General features: G+C 35.2%; 1 protein-coding gene across 24 annotated transcripts in view; it reads right to left on the bottom strand.

The window, feature by feature from the left end:
• Positions 1-17,034, bottom strand: part of tpo (thyroid peroxidase) — a 105,653-nt gene that overhangs the window by 80,445 nt on the left and 8,174 nt on the right. For 22 of the 24 annotated variants that reach the window (XM_087289968.1, XM_087289971.1, XM_087289974.1 and 19 more), the window contains 4 exons: positions 14,276-14,354; positions 10,077-10,158; positions 7,258-7,418; positions 2,360-2,483 (listed from right to left, as the gene is read on the bottom strand). In XM_087289968.1, the coding sequence (XP_087146094.1) occupies positions 2,360-2,483; positions 7,258-7,418; positions 10,077-10,158; positions 14,276-14,342 (434 nt within the window). In that variant the 5' untranslated portion in view covers positions 14,343-14,354. The other 2 variants (XM_087289979.1, XM_087289978.1) reach the window with 2 other exon arrangements.

Genomic DNA, 17,034 nt, shown 5'->3' with positions numbered 1-17,034 from the left:
CAAAAAGGTATTGGAAATATTCCTCAGAGATTTTGCTCTATATTGACATGAAAGCATCACGCAGTTGCTGCAGATTTGTCTGCTGCACATCCATGATGCCAATCTCCCGTTCCATCACATCCCAAAGGTGCTCTATTGGATTGAGATCTGGTGACTGTGGAGGCCATTTGAGCACAGTGAACTCATTGTCATGTTCTAGAAACCAGTCTGAGATGATTCACGCTTTATGACATGGCCCGTTATCCTGCTGGAAGTAGCCATCAGAAGATGGGTACAATATGGTCATAAAGGGATGGACATGGTCAGCAGCATTACTCTGGTAGGTTGTAGTGTTGACACAATGCTCAATTGGTACTAATGGGTCCAAAGTATGATAAGAAAATATCCCCCACACCATTATACCACCAGCAGCTGCCTAAAATGTTGATAAAGGGCAGAATGGACTCATGCTTTCATGTTGTTGATGCCAAATTTTGACCCGACCATCCAAATGTTGCAGCAGGAATGGAGACTCATCAGACCAGATAACGTTTCTCCAATCTTCTATTGTCCAGTTTTGGTGAGTCTGTGTGAATTGTAGCCTCAGTTTCCTGTTCTTAGCTGACAGGAGTGGCACCCGGTGTGGTCTTCTGCTGCTGTAGCCCATCTGCCTCAAGGTTGGACGTGTTTTGTGTTAAGAGATGCTCTTCTGCAGACCTCGGTTGTATAAGGTGCTTATTTGAGTTACTGTTGCCTTTCTATCAGCTGGAACCAGTCTGGCCATTCTCCTCTGACATCAGCAAGGCATTTGCGCCCACAGAACTGGATATTTTCTCTTTTTCAGACCATTTTCTGTAAACCCTAGAGATGTTTTTGTGTGAAAATCCCAGTGGATCAGCAGTTCCTGAAATACTCAGACCAGCAAATCTGGCAAAAACAACCATGCTTTGTTCAAAGGCACTTAAATCAACTTTCTTTCCCATTCTGATGCTCGCTTTCAACTGCAGCAGATTGTCTTGACCATGTCTACATGCCTAAATGCATTAAGTTGCTGCCATGTGATTGGCTGATTAGAAATTTGCGTCAATGAGCAGTTGGATAGGTGTACCTAATAAAGTGGCCGGTAAGTGTACAATGACTTGCCTAATGACCCTAATTAACCTAGTTGAGCCTTTAAATGTCGCTTTAAGCTGAATACTAGAATCTTGAAAAATATCTAGTCAATTAATATGTGCTGTCTCCATGGCAAAGATAAAATAAAACTTTTATTAGAGATTTACATTTACATTTTACATTTAGTCATTTAGCAGACGCTTTTATCCAAAGCGACTTACAAATGAGGACAAGGAAGCAATTTACACAACTATAAGAGCAACAATGAATAAGTGCTATAGGCAAGTTTCAGGTCTGTAAAGTCTAAGAAGGGAAGTATTAGTAGTATTAGTATTTTTTATTTTTTTATTTTTTTTTTGTACAGTTAGTGTGATATTCAAAGAGGCAATTGCAGATTAGGAAGTGAAGTGGAGACTAAATAGTTGAGTTTTTAGTTGTTTCTTGAAAGCAGCGAGTGACTCTGCTGTTCTGATGCAGTTAGGGAGTTCATTCCACCAACTGGGCAGATTGAGCGTGAGCGTTCGCGAAAGTGATTTCTTCCCTCTTTGGGATGGAAACACGAGGCGACGTTCATTCATAGAACGCAAGTTTCTGGAGGGCACATAAATCTGCAGAAGTGAGAGCAGATAAGAAGGAGCAAAGCCAGAAGTCACTTTGTAAGCAAACATCAGAGCTTTGAATTTGATGCGAGCAGCAACTGGCAGCCAGTGCAAACGGACTAGCAGCGGAGTGACATGTGCTCGTTTAGGTTCATTGAAGACCACTCATGCTGCTGCATTCTGGAGCAGTTGAAGAGGCTTGATAGAGTTAGCTGGAAGCCCAGCTAGTAGAGAGATGAGTTATTAAAACTATTATGTTTAGAAATGTTATATAAAATCTTTCAGTTAAACAGAAATTGGGTAAAAAAGAAATATATACAACGGGGCAAAAAATTCAGGAGGACTAATAATTGTGACTCCAATTGTAAATTTGTACAAAAAATTGGAGAAAAAATTGAAGACGATCCTTTGTTTTATATTTTACGGTGGCGAATCCCACACTGCATATCAACCGAAGATAGAAAGCAAAGGATCAGTAACTTTCCTGACCGAGGTGGGTGTGCATGAATATTTCAGGTTTAGATATTATTCTTCAACTGTTTAGCCATATTCGCTGACCCTGATCTTATCAGTGGCAAGTTTCTCTCCACAAAAGGCCACGCTTTGCCCAGTGTCTGATATCTGAAACTCTGCATTATGGATAAATTATTAAGATGGGACTCAGAAACCTGTTATTGCAGACTCCAGTAATACTGCGGTATTCTTCGTCCGTGGCACAGGTGGTCGACTGGAAAGTCCGAGGGCATCCAGACAGGTTTGCTATTCGCTCCACTGCCTTCACAGAAAGCACTTCTGGAAAAAGAGTTAATGTGTTTACGAATGCAACTCAAACACTGAAGGGTAAACAGTCCGCTGAGCTTTGCGGAGATGCAGAGACTCTCATCAGCTCTTGTGCATAGATTAAATCTGACATTTAAAGCGCTTCAGAGATGACGCTTCTGCATTATTCCACGGTCATAGAGATGGGGCTGATTCTCCGGGCATGCTGTGCAAAATAACGCACTAATAAGAAGTGTTTGGACACTTCAATCTCACTTAAAAATGTCATTGCATTTGATTAAGTGTCATCTGTGCTCGAACGCTCCTACTCGAGGAGCTTTTACTAACTACTCTGTTTTTTAATGCAATAACATTTCAACTGGAACTACATTGACAAGCAAAAAGTTTGGGACTTGGTTAATTAAATAAATAAAATCAATCAATCAATCAATCAATCAATCAATCAATCAATCAATCAATCAATCAATCAATCAATCAATCAATCAATCAATCAATCAAATCAAAATAGGTCTGATTTACCAAATAAATAAATAAGCCTGACTTAAATAAATAAATAGGCATGAATAAATAAATGAATAGGTGTGATTTAACAAATAAATAATTGGGCATGACTTAAATAAATAGGAGATCATATAAATATACCTGATTTAATCAAATAAATCAATGAATGGGCATGAACAAATAAGTAAATAAATGAATAAATATGTCTGATTTAAAAAATAAATAAATAGGCCTGATTTAATTAAATAAACAGTCATGGATAAATAAATGAGTAAATAAATATGCTGGATGTATTCAAATACATAAAAAGGCCGGATTTAATAATAAAAAATAGTCCTGATTTAATCAAGTAAATAAATAAATGATCATGAATAAATTAATAAATATAATTAAAATCAAATCATATTTGTTTATTTATTCATGACCATTTATTTTTTTTATTTTCTTTATAAAATAAAGAAAACTCTCTATACTCTATTGGCTATTTGTTTATATACTTGATTAAATCAGGCCTATTTATTTATTATTAAAAAGGCATGAATAAATTAATTAATTAATTATTAAATAGGCCTAATTTATTTAAGTAAATAAATAATAAATAATATATTATTAATAATTATTAATAATTATTAATATTAATAAATATATAAATAAATAGGCATCGATAAATGAATAAATACATAAAAAGTTCTGATTTAATAATAAATAAATAGGCCTGATTTAATCAAGTATATAAACAAATAGCCATGAATAAAGAATAAATAAATAAATATGATTTAAATCAAATAAAACAATAAATAAACAATAAAATAAATAAATAGCCATGACTAAATAAATAAATAGGCCAAATTTATTCAAGTAAATAAATAAATATATAAATAAATAGGCATGGATTAATAAATAAATGCATAAAAAGGTCTAACTTAATAATAAATAAATACATACACAGGCATGAATAGATAAATAAATGAATTGCCCTAATTAATAAATAAATAAGCCTGATTTAATCAAGTAAATAAATAAATGAGCATGAATAAATAAATAAATAAATAAATATTATTTAAATCAAATCAAATAAATAAATAGGCATGAATATATATAAATAAATAAATAAATAAATAGGCCTAATTTATTCAAGTAAATAAATTAATAAATATATAAATATGCATCAATAAATAAATAAATAAATATGCCCAATTTAATAAAATAAATAAAAAGGTATGAATGAACGAATGAATGAACGAACGAACGAATGAATAAACAAACGAATAAATATGCATGGATAAATAAATAAATAAATAAATAAGCATGAATGAAAAAATAGGCCTGATTAAAATAAATAAATAATTTAATTAATTAATAGATTTTAATAAATAAATAAATAAATTGGCATAGATAAATAAATAAATGAATGACTGAATAAATAAATATAGTAATGAATAAATAAATAGAAATGAATAAATAAATAAACAAATAGATAAAACTGCCATAAATTAATAAATAGGCCTAATTTAACCAAATATATAAATAAATAGGTATTAATGAATGAATAAATAAATAGACATGAAAAAATAAATAAATGAATAAATAAATAAATAAATAAATAAACAGAAATAAATGAATAAAAAACAAATAAATAAAATCAGCCAATAACAAATAAATAAAGAAATAAATAAAGAAATAAATAGGCCTGATTTATACAATAATTCAGTCAGGATCACTTTTGTCAAATATTTAGACCTATTAAACATGCAGTTAGAGCTGGTGGGATGGTTCTGCTCTTGGCAAAACTAAACAGGACCCAAAAGCGTTCATAATATGAGTTAATGTAAATGCCAAAAACATGAGGCTGATTATCATACTTGGCTAATATTATGAACAGACATCAGTAATAAGCTAGGAGTTTGGAATGGTGGAGGGAGTCTAGAATTGGCAAGTAGCCAAAAAAGCTGAAGTCGGACCGGATATATGATTTAGGGTGCTTTCACACATGCCAATGGATTGTTTCGTTCGAAACAGGGATAACAACTGTCACAATGTTGCTTTTTGTTCTTGGTGTGTTGTTCTTGGTTCACACGGCAAAGTTACTAAACGGACAAAAATTATTAAAACAAGTCACATGCGAGCAAACTTGGTTTATTTTCAGCTGTCAAACATTGTTATTTTAATTTATATCGATGAAAAATTAGACAAAGGCAAAAAGGTGCGCTTTCATTTTGAATGGTGACAGTCACTAAATATAAATCAAAGGTAAAAATGTCTTATAGCCTCATTTCAATTGTCAAGGGTTGTAAAATGTATATTATTATTATTATTATTATTATTATTATTATTATTATTTCCTTTATTTAGCCAGGAGATCACATTGAGACAGTACTGTCTCTTTCTCCAGTGACACCTGATCAAGATTGCAGGCAGCACATAAAGTTTCACATAAAAATCACAAACACAATACCAAAGTTACAAAATCACTGTTCATAAAAACATCAATCATAAAATATCTATTTTATATCAGAAGTCAGGATAACCAAAAAAGTTAATGATATTATATCTATTTTTAAATAGTTCAGCTAGACACAGAAGTTCTGAAGTCACTTTCTTATTAGTCAGAATTATTGACCCCCCTGTTTATTTTTTTCCCTAATTTCTGTTTAACGGAGAGCAGATTTCTTCAACACATTTCTAAACATAATAGTTTTAATAACTCATTTCTAATAACTGATTTATTTTATCTTTGCCATGATGACAGTACATAATATTTGACTAGATATTTTTCAAGACACTTCTATACAGCTTAAAGTGACATTTAAAGGCTTAACTAGGCAGGTTAGAGTAATTAGGCAAGTTATTGTATAACAATGGTTTGTTCTGTAGAGTATTGATAAATTAAATAGCTGAAAGAGCTAATATTTTAGCTGAAAGGCAAATACTTTTGACCTTAAAATGGTATTTAAAAAATTTAAAACTGCTTTTTGTCTAGCTGAAATAAAACAAATAAGACTTATCAGACATTTTTTGCTCTATTAAACATATTTTGGGAGATATTTAAAAAAGAACAAAAAAAATTTAAAGGAGGGCTAATAGTTCTGACTTCAACTGTATGTATGTATGTATGTATGTATGTATGTATGTATGTATGTATGTATATATATATATATATATATATATATATATATATATATATATATATATATATATATATATATATATATTACTTAACCATAATACATTGTAGGCTGGTTTGTTAGTTTACTGGACTGTATTGCTTTGTCACTACAACCGAAACGTTCCAGAGTTTGTTTCAATTGAGCCGAGACCACTTCATTTAGGCTGTCTTAGACTGAATGTTTTGGCATAATCAGAGCACGATTGTGGTGTTCCCATATGCCCAAACCAATCGAGCTAAGGGGAAAAAAGCACCAGGTTCCAAAACAAACGTGAAAAAAGTGTGAAAGCACCCTTAAAAAGATGCGACAAGAGGTCAGAACTGGGTTGGTGCATGTCATGATCAGCTGACTGTCAGTTGATGCAGGCTTAACTAACAAAACCTTATTGATGTCCGTGGCTTTTACAACATTCCTCAGAATATCTCCTTTGAGTTCAGAAGAAAGAAAGTCAAACAGGGTTGGAACACGTGAAGGATGAGTAAGGCCCAATCCCAATTCTACCCCTTAGCCCTTCCCATTAGGGGTGTCCCAATTCTCTTTAACTTGAAGGCGTGGGGCTAAGAGGACGGGCTAGAAACTTAGTTTTTTCAGGACCACACTCAAAACCAAAGGTTACAAAAATTTCCCAGAATACACCATCTACAGCGGCAGAATGGCTGCACACAGAACATCAGGAGAGCCACACTTTTACAGTGTCTGCTATAATGTTAATGTTATTTTTAGTGTGTTTACATTGATGAATATAGCCACGGTGTAAATACACAGTACAAGCTTATTGCCACATTATATAGTTATAATAACATGATATCATCGCTTTAGTAATTTCCTGAAGATTATAACCAAAAAATGATGTAACTGAAATAACTACAGCAGTAGCCATCGTCAATCTCATATGAAGTAACAGATCTAGATGACATATGATGACGTGTGCAGGTGCTGTAGTGCTGTCTCATTTCTTAGGGGAACATTTTGAAACCCTTCCCTGAAACTCTGTTTCAAGGGCCAAGGGGAAAGATTACAAAAATAGAATTGGGATTGGACTTAATTGATGACAGACGTTTCATTTTTGGGTGAACAGTCAGTTTACACCATAATAAGTGTGTATGCAGGAGTCTGACCGGATATCTGCACTGATCTCCTTTGTCTCCTGCTCGACTTCTCCTTCAGGAGTGTGAGAGTCGTCTGAAAGATTTCTGCTGATCTGGAGACCTGTTGTGTTTCTGCTGAAGGCCGTCTGGAGAGCCTGTACATCTGCGAAGGAGACGGGTGATGATCCAACCTGAGAAACAGAGATATACTGTTTATTTAATTTATCAACAGAGTTTAGTCTAACACTCTACATAAGGAGGTGTTCAAAAGACTGTCATGAAACCTTTATAATAATGACATGAAGTAATTGGGCTCTATTTTGACGGTCCATGCGCAGAGCGCAAAGCGCGGGGCGCAACGCTTTCAGGGCGTGTCAGAACGCGTTTTTGCTAATTTAAGGACGGGAAATCTGCCCTGCGCCGCAGCGCATGGTCTAAAAAGGTTGAGTTTATTTTTTTAATGAGTTATAGGTGTGTTTTGAGAATAAACTAATTAGAGTCTCATCTCCCATTCCCTTTAAGAGTCAGCTGCGTCGTGCCAAAAGCGCATTCGCTATTTACAGGACGCAAAGTAAGTCTAAGTGGAAAAAAATGAGCATTTCACAAGCAAACAGTTAACAGTTAACAGTTTTTTTAAACAGAAAACTGTTAAACAGAGCATCTACTGCGTGAGAATGAGAGATAATGGATCTACTTTCAATTTCGCTCTTGGATAGGGAAACCTTTAAGCACAGACATCAATCAGTTTATAAATAAATACTTTTGTTTGTTAAGCGCAAATATTTGTTTCACAACTATTTCTAAATTCAGTTCTAATTTCCAGCAAACGAATAAATAAACAATAATAGCAAAATGTGCTCAAAAACCTGAGTTATATCCTAAAACACATGCTGTGCCCCATATGGTCTAAAACCTGACAGGTGGGCAAATCTAAGCTTGTTTTTAATAAAACAAATATAAATATGGATATAATAAATAATACTGCTAATAATAATAACATTATACAAAAGCAAATTGTAATGAATGAACTGAAAAAGCCTCCCGAGATGAAGAAGACATAAAAGCAGTGATTTTTCATATTTATGTAGGCTAGAAAATAATGTTTTGTAATATTTTAATCCTTTATATTTATATTCTATATCTATTCTTAATATATACTATATATGTCCTGTATATTTACATTTGTTTCATATGTAAAGATATTTGCCTATTGCTCTCTTGTGCGTATTAAGCAGTGCGTAAGCAAAAGTTGCGCCGGAGTTTAGACCGGGTTAGTTTTGGTCTAATGAAAAATCTATTATAGTTTCTCAAAATAGCAACGCGCCAGCGGTCCGCCTCAGAACACCTTCCTTTTTAGACCATAACGCCTATGGACGCACAAATGAGCGCTAATGCATTTGCTATTTAAACAGCGTAGCGCAACGGTTCCTCCTGCTGTGATCCAGCGATTTTGAGCGAACGAGAGCATTCTCCCGGTCCAGAGTGTGTACATGCAGCAGCAGACGGTCGAGCTGGGTTTCTCCCTTGCCTGGCGTTCTTTAGGTCCAGATTTGCCATGTGAACAGATCCTGGTCCTAAACTGACCCGCAAAAGTGCATTACGAAGAGCACAAAATGTCTGATTATGCACACTATGCGTATACTGTATGAAGTAAGCACGTTGTCAGATCATGCTTATATGATCATTGCCCTTTTCACAGACAACTGTGGTATATCTCATGAACTGTAAAGGGTTGTTCTGCTACTACCAATAGGTATTTCAGCATTTGAAATCTAAAATAGGTCACTTGTGATAGAAAACACTGATCATTTGTGATTTATGACAAGCGCTATGCGTGGCGCTCTGAGCACCGGTAAACTCAAAAAGTGTTAATGAGCAGACGCAGACTGAACTGTGAAGGTGGAGTTAGTTTATCTCTGTTTGCATATTTCATTTTACTCAGTTATAAACAACAGGCACGTGCAGTAGGGGGGGTTTGGGTGCTCGAGCACCTGCTCTTTTTTTTCTCTGGGAGAGAAAGTTCCTCCATCCTTTGCACACGGATCCTCTATCCACAACAAGCACGTCGCTCTTCAGCTTCCCGATCAACCCGTGGCCCAATCGTTAACAAGATTGCTTAACAAGCGCTAGTTTTGCCTTCAAAATCTTTTTCAAAATGAACAACCAACTTTCTGTGGTAAAGTAATCGCCCTGTGTGCTTTTCTACTGCTGAGGAGTAGATGATGTCTGCAGCACAGAATGATGACGCAAGTCGCTCGAATATTATGTAAACGTCACATGAAATCTGACATAACCGTTCACACTGCGGTCGCATTGCAGAACATCAGATCTGTCTGATTTAAGACTACATACAAAAGTGGCAGAAATTTGAACTGAAAAGATCCGATTCCATGCAGTTTGGGCTGTTCACACCGTCATAACCGGAGTCACATGAGGGCAAAAAAATCAGATTCTGGACACATTTCCCTGAGGTGTGAACGATGGATTTGCTATTTAAACACCGTGGTGGAAAACAGGAAAATTAGTGTTGCGCTTGTCTGAAAACAGAAACGCGTCTTGCACCATATTGTACCGGGTGTATGATAGAGCCCTAAGTGTCATTAGCTCAGTTATGTCCTTTTAAATGCAAAGATGACATTGTTTGCTATGACAACTTGAAATGTCAACTTTGCATTTAAAATGACAAAACTGACCAAATGACACTGAATAACAGTTATTATAAGCATGCATAAAACAACCTTTATGTGTCATGTCATGATTGTAAAGGTTTCATGACAGTCTTATGAACACTCAAAAGTAAAGTGTTACAGATTATAGATTATTCAGTTGATAAGATAATGATTAATTACCTTTGTGCAGTTTTATTAAACGCGTCACTGACCATCTGAAGACTCTCTTGGAACGAAGATATAATCAGACTCTCGGGAACAACTAGAGGGAAAAATATACACTTATTATTATTATTGAGATTTGGCTTGCCTTGTTCTTGGCTGCATTGCAGTCCAGTTTCGTCCAGTGTCCACTACATGTGGAGTATCTGAATAGGTTTAAACGGAATGCCCTAAACCCTTGAAAACAGCATTGTTGTGACATCAAAATCACATTATATTCTGGAACATATAGATCCTGGAAAGGACAAAGCCGACCCGCTCTCTTGGTCTAAATTGAAGGCATGTTTATGTATACTTTCCTCGTTAACTTGATGAAGTGGGAACCACTTCAAAAAATGGAGGCAGGGATTCCTCTGAAGGAACAAGGGAAGGGGAGTTTATGTGTACGTGTCTAAAAAGTGAAGAGGAATGCAGCCCTAGTAAGTCGGTTGTTTCCATGGTTACTGACTATGTTGTGCACCTGCTTCTAGTTTAGTTTTTATCTTCTGTGTATTTAAACCCCAGGTATGGTTCTAGTTATTGCCTAGTGTTGATTGTGATCATGATGTTAATTGGTTTGTGATTATATCATAAAATATTCTATAAAATAAAAGTGTGTGTATGTATGTATGTATGTGTATATATATATATATATATATATTTTTTTTTTTTTTTTTTTTTTTTTTTGTCACATTTATTTATTTTTGTATACATAACTTTATTATTAATTAAATTAAATCGGCCAAAAAAAAAAAAAAAAAAAAACATATTAACCACTAATCAGACCCCCTAGTTTTTCACGATTCTGCTAAATCCAATTCAAAACAATGCAATTGTTTTTGTTAGAAATAGTTTTGAAACAAATCTTTATGCTTAACAAACCAAATTACCTAAAGTAAAAATATATTTGAAAAAAACCTCAAGGTTTACTGGATTTATTAGGTATGGGTTTCAGTAAAATGTTTTATTCTACAGAGTTGGCCATTTGTATGGATACACCTTAATAAAATGGGAATTGTTGTTGATATTACCGTCCTGTTTGTGGCACAATTGTATATGTGAGGAGGCAAACTTTTTAAGATGGGTAGTGATTATGGTGGCCATTTTGAAGTCGGCCATCTTGGATCCAACTTTTGTTTTTCCAATAGGAAGAGGGTCATTTGACACATCAAACTTATTGGAAACTTCACAAGAAAAACAATGGTGTGCTTGGTTTTTAACACAACTTTATTCTTTCATGAGTTATTTACAAGTTTCTGACCACTTATTAACTGTGTTCAATGTGCTGCCCATTGAGTTGGATTGTCAATGCAACACTCTTCTCCCACTCTTCACACACTAATAGCAACACCACAGGAGAAATGCCAGCACAGGCTTCCAGTATTCGTAGTTTCAGATGCTGCACATCTTGTATCTATTGAAAAAACAAAAGTTGGATCCAAGATGGCCGACTTCAAAACGGCCACCATGGTCACCACCCATCAAAGTTTGCCCCCTCACATATACTACTGTGCCACAAACACAACATTAATATCACCAACCATTCCCATTCTATTAAGGTGTATCCATTTAAATGGCTCACCCTGTATAAAGGTATAATAAAAAGAAATAGCAAACAAACATTGATTCATTCATTTTTCTTATTCCGTTATTCATGAGGGGTCACCACAGTGAAATGAACCACCACAAACAAAACAAGTAAGCACATATTTACAGAATTCTGCTAACTGAAAATGTCAACTGAAAACAAATGTATTAATCTGTTGTTTTTCACAGCTTCACCAAATACAGATGGCTTAGTAAAGGTATGACATTGTTATTATGCTGTATAGGCTGTATTTGTTATCATGTTTTTGTTTGTTTATGATGTAGCTGTTTCTTCTTTAATCATATCCTTGACGCTGTAAGGTTTGCACTATACTCTGACATCCAGGAAAATCCTCCACATTATCAGTGCAAAAGAAAATGTGTCAGTGTTGAAAATTTAATTAAACCGCTCGCATCCTTCAGTGATATGACATGAAATGTGAAATATTCAAAGTCACTCAGGTTTTACATAAATGTGATGTCCCCGGGACGGGCTTACGCATGTGGACCATAATTTGCCGTCTTGCCATTCCTGCCTAGTTAAAGAAGAATCGTCCCTGTTTCACCTCTGATTATGCAGCAGTACCAAAGCCGGAGTCCTTCCTGTGGGGAAGCAGCACTAACAAACCCAAAATCTGGACCGCTGTGTGAGTTCAGCCTCAAAAATGATGGCATTCCCACCGGGATTCTGCATCTCGGTTATATAACACAAATATCCTAACACTAACCAACAACCCACTCTACTTTTATTAAAATTTAACACCGCCGGTTTATTCATCAACTGACCTTCCCATTAAAATCCGAGACCTGCATTTTCTTGAGAAAAGTCCCAAGGGCTGCCGCAGAAGATGCCATTTCAGAAATTTGGCACCACACGTCAGGTACCAGATGTGTGCTGAGAACATTACGCCTGGAAACGCTCAAACTAAAATGTCAGTAGGTACAAAATAACTCGTAATGAATCTGTCAGCAGCTGTCTGTAGGAATGTCACCATGTTGAGTTCTGCTAATTGCTAGCGAATGCCACTCAAAAAAGCTTTGCTTAGTTGCTGCTCCTCTAAGAATAGCAATCAGAAAGGCTTGAATTTTAGCGCCACTGGTGGTCACTCAGGGAACTGCAGCAGAAACAATAGACACTATTTTTTAGGCACAAAACACAAGGTCTTGGGGCCCTATCATACACCCGGCACAGTGTGGCGCAAGGCGTGACGCAGTAGTCTTTTGGTAGTTTCAGCTTGGCGCAAGAGTGGTTTTGAGGCGTTGCGCTACGCTGTTTAAATAGCAAATGCATTAGCACTCATTTGTGCACCCCTAGGCCTTCTAGTCTAAAAAGGAAGGCGTTCTGAGGCGGACCGCTGGCGCGTTGCTATTTTGAGAATCTAAAATAGATTTTTCATTAGACCAAAACTAACCCGGTCTAAACTCCAGCGCAGAGTTGCTCCTCGCTTACACACTGCTTAATACACACAAGAGAGCAATAGGCAAATATCTTTACATATGAAAAATGTAAATATTAAGGATATATATAGGATGTAATAAGAATAGATATAGAATACAAATATAAAGGATTAAAATATTACAAAACATATTATTTTCTAGCCCACATAAATATGAAAAATCACTGCTTTTATGTCTTCTTCATCTCGGGAGGCTTTTTCAGTTCATTCATAACAATTAGCTTTTGTATAATGTTATTATTATTAGCAGTATTATTTATTATATCCATATTTATATTTGCTTTATTAAAAACAAGCTTAGATTTGCCCACCTGTCAGGTTTTAGACCATATGGGGCACAGCATGTGTTTTAGGATATAACTCAGGTTTTTGAGCACATTTTGTTATTATTATTCATTTATTCGTTTGCTGGAAATTAGAACTGAATTTAGAAATAGTTTTGAAACGAATATTTGCGCTTAACAAAAAAAGTATTTATTTATAGACTAATTGATGTCTGTGCGTAAAGGTTTCCCTATCCAAGAGCGAAAGTGAAAGTGATCCATTATCTCTCATTCTCACGCAGTAGATGCTCTGTTTAACAGTTTTCTGTTAAAACACTGTCAACTGTTAACTGTTTGCTTTTGAAATGCTCAATTTTTCCACTTAGACTTACTTTGCGTCCTGTAAATAGCGAATGCGCTCTTGGCGCGACGCAGCTGACTCTTAAAGGGAATGGGAGATCAGACTCTAATTGGTTTATTCTTAAAACACACATATAACTCATTAAGAAAATAAACTCAACCCTTTTAGACCATGCGCCTTATCGCAAAGCGGATTTTCCCATCCGTAAATTAGCAAAAATGCGTTCTGGCCCTGAAAGCGTTTGCGCCCTGCATTTTGCGCTCTGCGCATGGACCGTCAAAATAGAGCCCTTGATGTTTAATAGTTTAATAGGTACAAAAAAATCTTTTTTTTTAATTAATTGATTAAATTTCCTTCCCATGTTCCATATCTTCCACAAATTTAAGCAATTTCTAAACCAGTTAAGAACCACTGTATGACAGAACATCTTATATCTGCCATTTAACTATTTATAGATAACATTCTGTAGAATCACATTTATGAAATATAAATGTGAAAGCTCCCACATACGCTGAGATGAATCAGATGAACTGAAGAACATCAGGATGGAGGTTAAACCCATCAGAAAGCCCGCCATGTCCTCAATGCCCTGAAACACAAGACAAATGCTTTCATTCAACCAAAAATGTCATATAAAAAAGGAAACAACCTTGCTGTGACTTTAATAGCAGAATGATGAAACGTTATTCTGTACTCTAAGAGCTAATGCAATCTACTGCACACTATGAAATACAATATGAAAGCAAAACATTTTTACAACTGGGCTACTTTACACAAACTTAAAAAAAAATTATAATAATAATGAACTAAAATTTCTAATTAACATGTTATTTTCTGTAAATATGCAGTTGTGTCATTTATATATATATATATATATATATATATATATATATATATATATATATATATATATATATATATATATATATATATATATATATATATATATATATGTTATATCGTTCCTAAGGTATGAGTAAGATTTTGAATGTACTTTTTGTTTTTTTTTTTAGTACAGCAGTATCTCCAACAAAAAAGATCACAAAAGAAACCATTTTAAATTGTAAAAAAGAAAAAAGAAAAATGTGTTTCTGAAACAAATGAAGACAGAAGTAAATAACGAATTTGAATTATTTAGCCTGACACGTTTACTGTTTCACAATATTTTAAATGTTTCTCAAATTAAAATATATTGTGTAAAAGGGGAAAAAGGTTTTTTTTTTTTTACCCAGACATTTAAAAATAAAATATTTTAGAGCAGTTATCACAATACCGTGAAACAGTGATATCTATATCCAAGGTATCATTCAGTCACAATCTTACACCAGCCCGCCTAGTGGGAGGCATGCGTTGTGTCCCTTTTGTAAGTGGAACTACTTTCTTCCGCCATTCATTCACATCTGCAGCTGACATCAGAACAGCGGAAACCATTGCTCATTCACCAACGTCCCTTTAGCGCTAGTGTTTAAATGACTCTCTAGAGTAATGTCTAAAATTATAACAAAACAGCTGATTTTGCTCACATTTTAATTTTATTAGGCTAAATGGCATGAAATGCCATTAGTCTACAGAGATATCTTCCTACAGTATAACAGTCTACAGTATTTCTCTGTTGCAATCAGGAGATCACATTAATTAAAAAAAAAAAAAACGCTAAACACTGGCGCGCATTTCTTCTTTCTTTCTGTGTACTAAACTAATCTGCAGTAGTGAAAACAGAAGACTCATTAGAAACAGATGGCCAACCAAAAAGTAACTCAGAGTCCCATCTCACTCAATACACTACAATTACTATGGTATAAATTTAGCACTACACCATACAAAAGAGAGAGATCGACTTAGAAAGTCACTTACCAGTTTAATAATGATTTAATCAGCTGTAGTTTAAAATTACGCTGGGTTTTTCTCCTCTAAGGGTTTATTTTTCAGTCTCTGTTGCCATCTTGTAGATGGACAATGTCAACTGTCTTTGGTCGGTTTTTATATATAGAGGAAATACCAACCTATGTCACACACAGAGCCGGCGCGTCCATAGAGGCGACCTAGGCGGCCGCCTAGGGTGGCAATATAGAGAGGGCGGCATCCGCGACACCTCCCTTACCACCCGCGTCCTCAGTTATGTCCGCGACATCTCCCTCACCATCCACGTCCTCAGATATATTCGTGCATAGACGACAGAATAGAGAGGGCGGTGTCAGCGACACCTCCATCAGCACCCACGTGTCCTCAGTTATATCCGCACATAGGGCGGAAGAATTGAGGTCCGCGACACCCGCGCGTCCTTAGTTATATGGAAAAGAGGTCCGCGACACCTTACTTAATTTACATAACCGGTCACTTTCGTTTTCAGATTGGGGTTGAGGGCAGCATGATCGTCCTCTGCCTAGAGCGGCAGTTCAGCTTGCTCCGGCCCTGGTCACACATGACGTCACACAGCTTCAATCGTGCATATCGGTTGCAAAAAAAGACAGCAAACCTGTTGTGTTGTGCTGTAGGATGCCAAAATCGAAGGTCCAAAAATAAAAAAACTTTACTTTTACCGCACACCACACTGCTTTTAATGCCAACCACAGACATCTTTGGCTAACATCAGAAGAACTGAATGCAGTGAGGACCTAATTAAAATGCTGGACTCTGCAGTTCTCATGTTATATCAGGTAAGTTCACGTTATGCTGAATCATACACATTATACGTTTTTGTTGCAGCAAGGATTTCAGCAATAACAGTTAAATATGGTGAATTAAACTGCAGACACTGAATGCTTAGAATGAAATGTAAACATGTAAGTTCACATACCCTGCCGTACAGGTGCAGTTCACTGTCAGAATGTAGTTGTTTGCTTGTTGATGGTTACTCAGGCATTGTACAGTTCAGTCTTCTTTTCTTGTCTTTGGCTAGGCAGAACCTCGGTTTTTAGAACTACAGTTTTGAATCTGGTCATCATGAAGCATTATTTCATGCACATGACCACACAGACTTGTAGGCCTTTAACTTCTCTCTTGTAAAATCACTTAGTTTCAACGAGATAGTTGTGCATTTGGCTGGATGCTTGGCCATATGAATATTTTCTATTTTATTTATTAAATAAAATAGTAATTAAATTGTTATAAATTCAACAAAAGTGACACAGACACTTATAAATGTTATAAAATGCTTTTTTCTTAAATATAAGCTCTTCTTTTAAATGTATTATTTTTTCAGAAATTTAATAGTTATAAATGTATATATATTGATAATAATAATTTAATACTTAAAAAATTTTCACAGG

This window comes from Danio rerio, chromosome 17, assembly GCF_052040795.2.
Source record: "Danio rerio strain M-AB ecotype USA chromosome 17, GRCz13ab, whole genome shotgun sequence".
Classification (NCBI taxonomy): Eukaryota; Metazoa; Chordata; class Actinopteri; order Cypriniformes; family Danionidae; genus Danio; species Danio rerio.
Note: the sequence above shows the minus strand (reverse complement) of the source record. Positions and strands in the feature narration are given on the sequence as shown.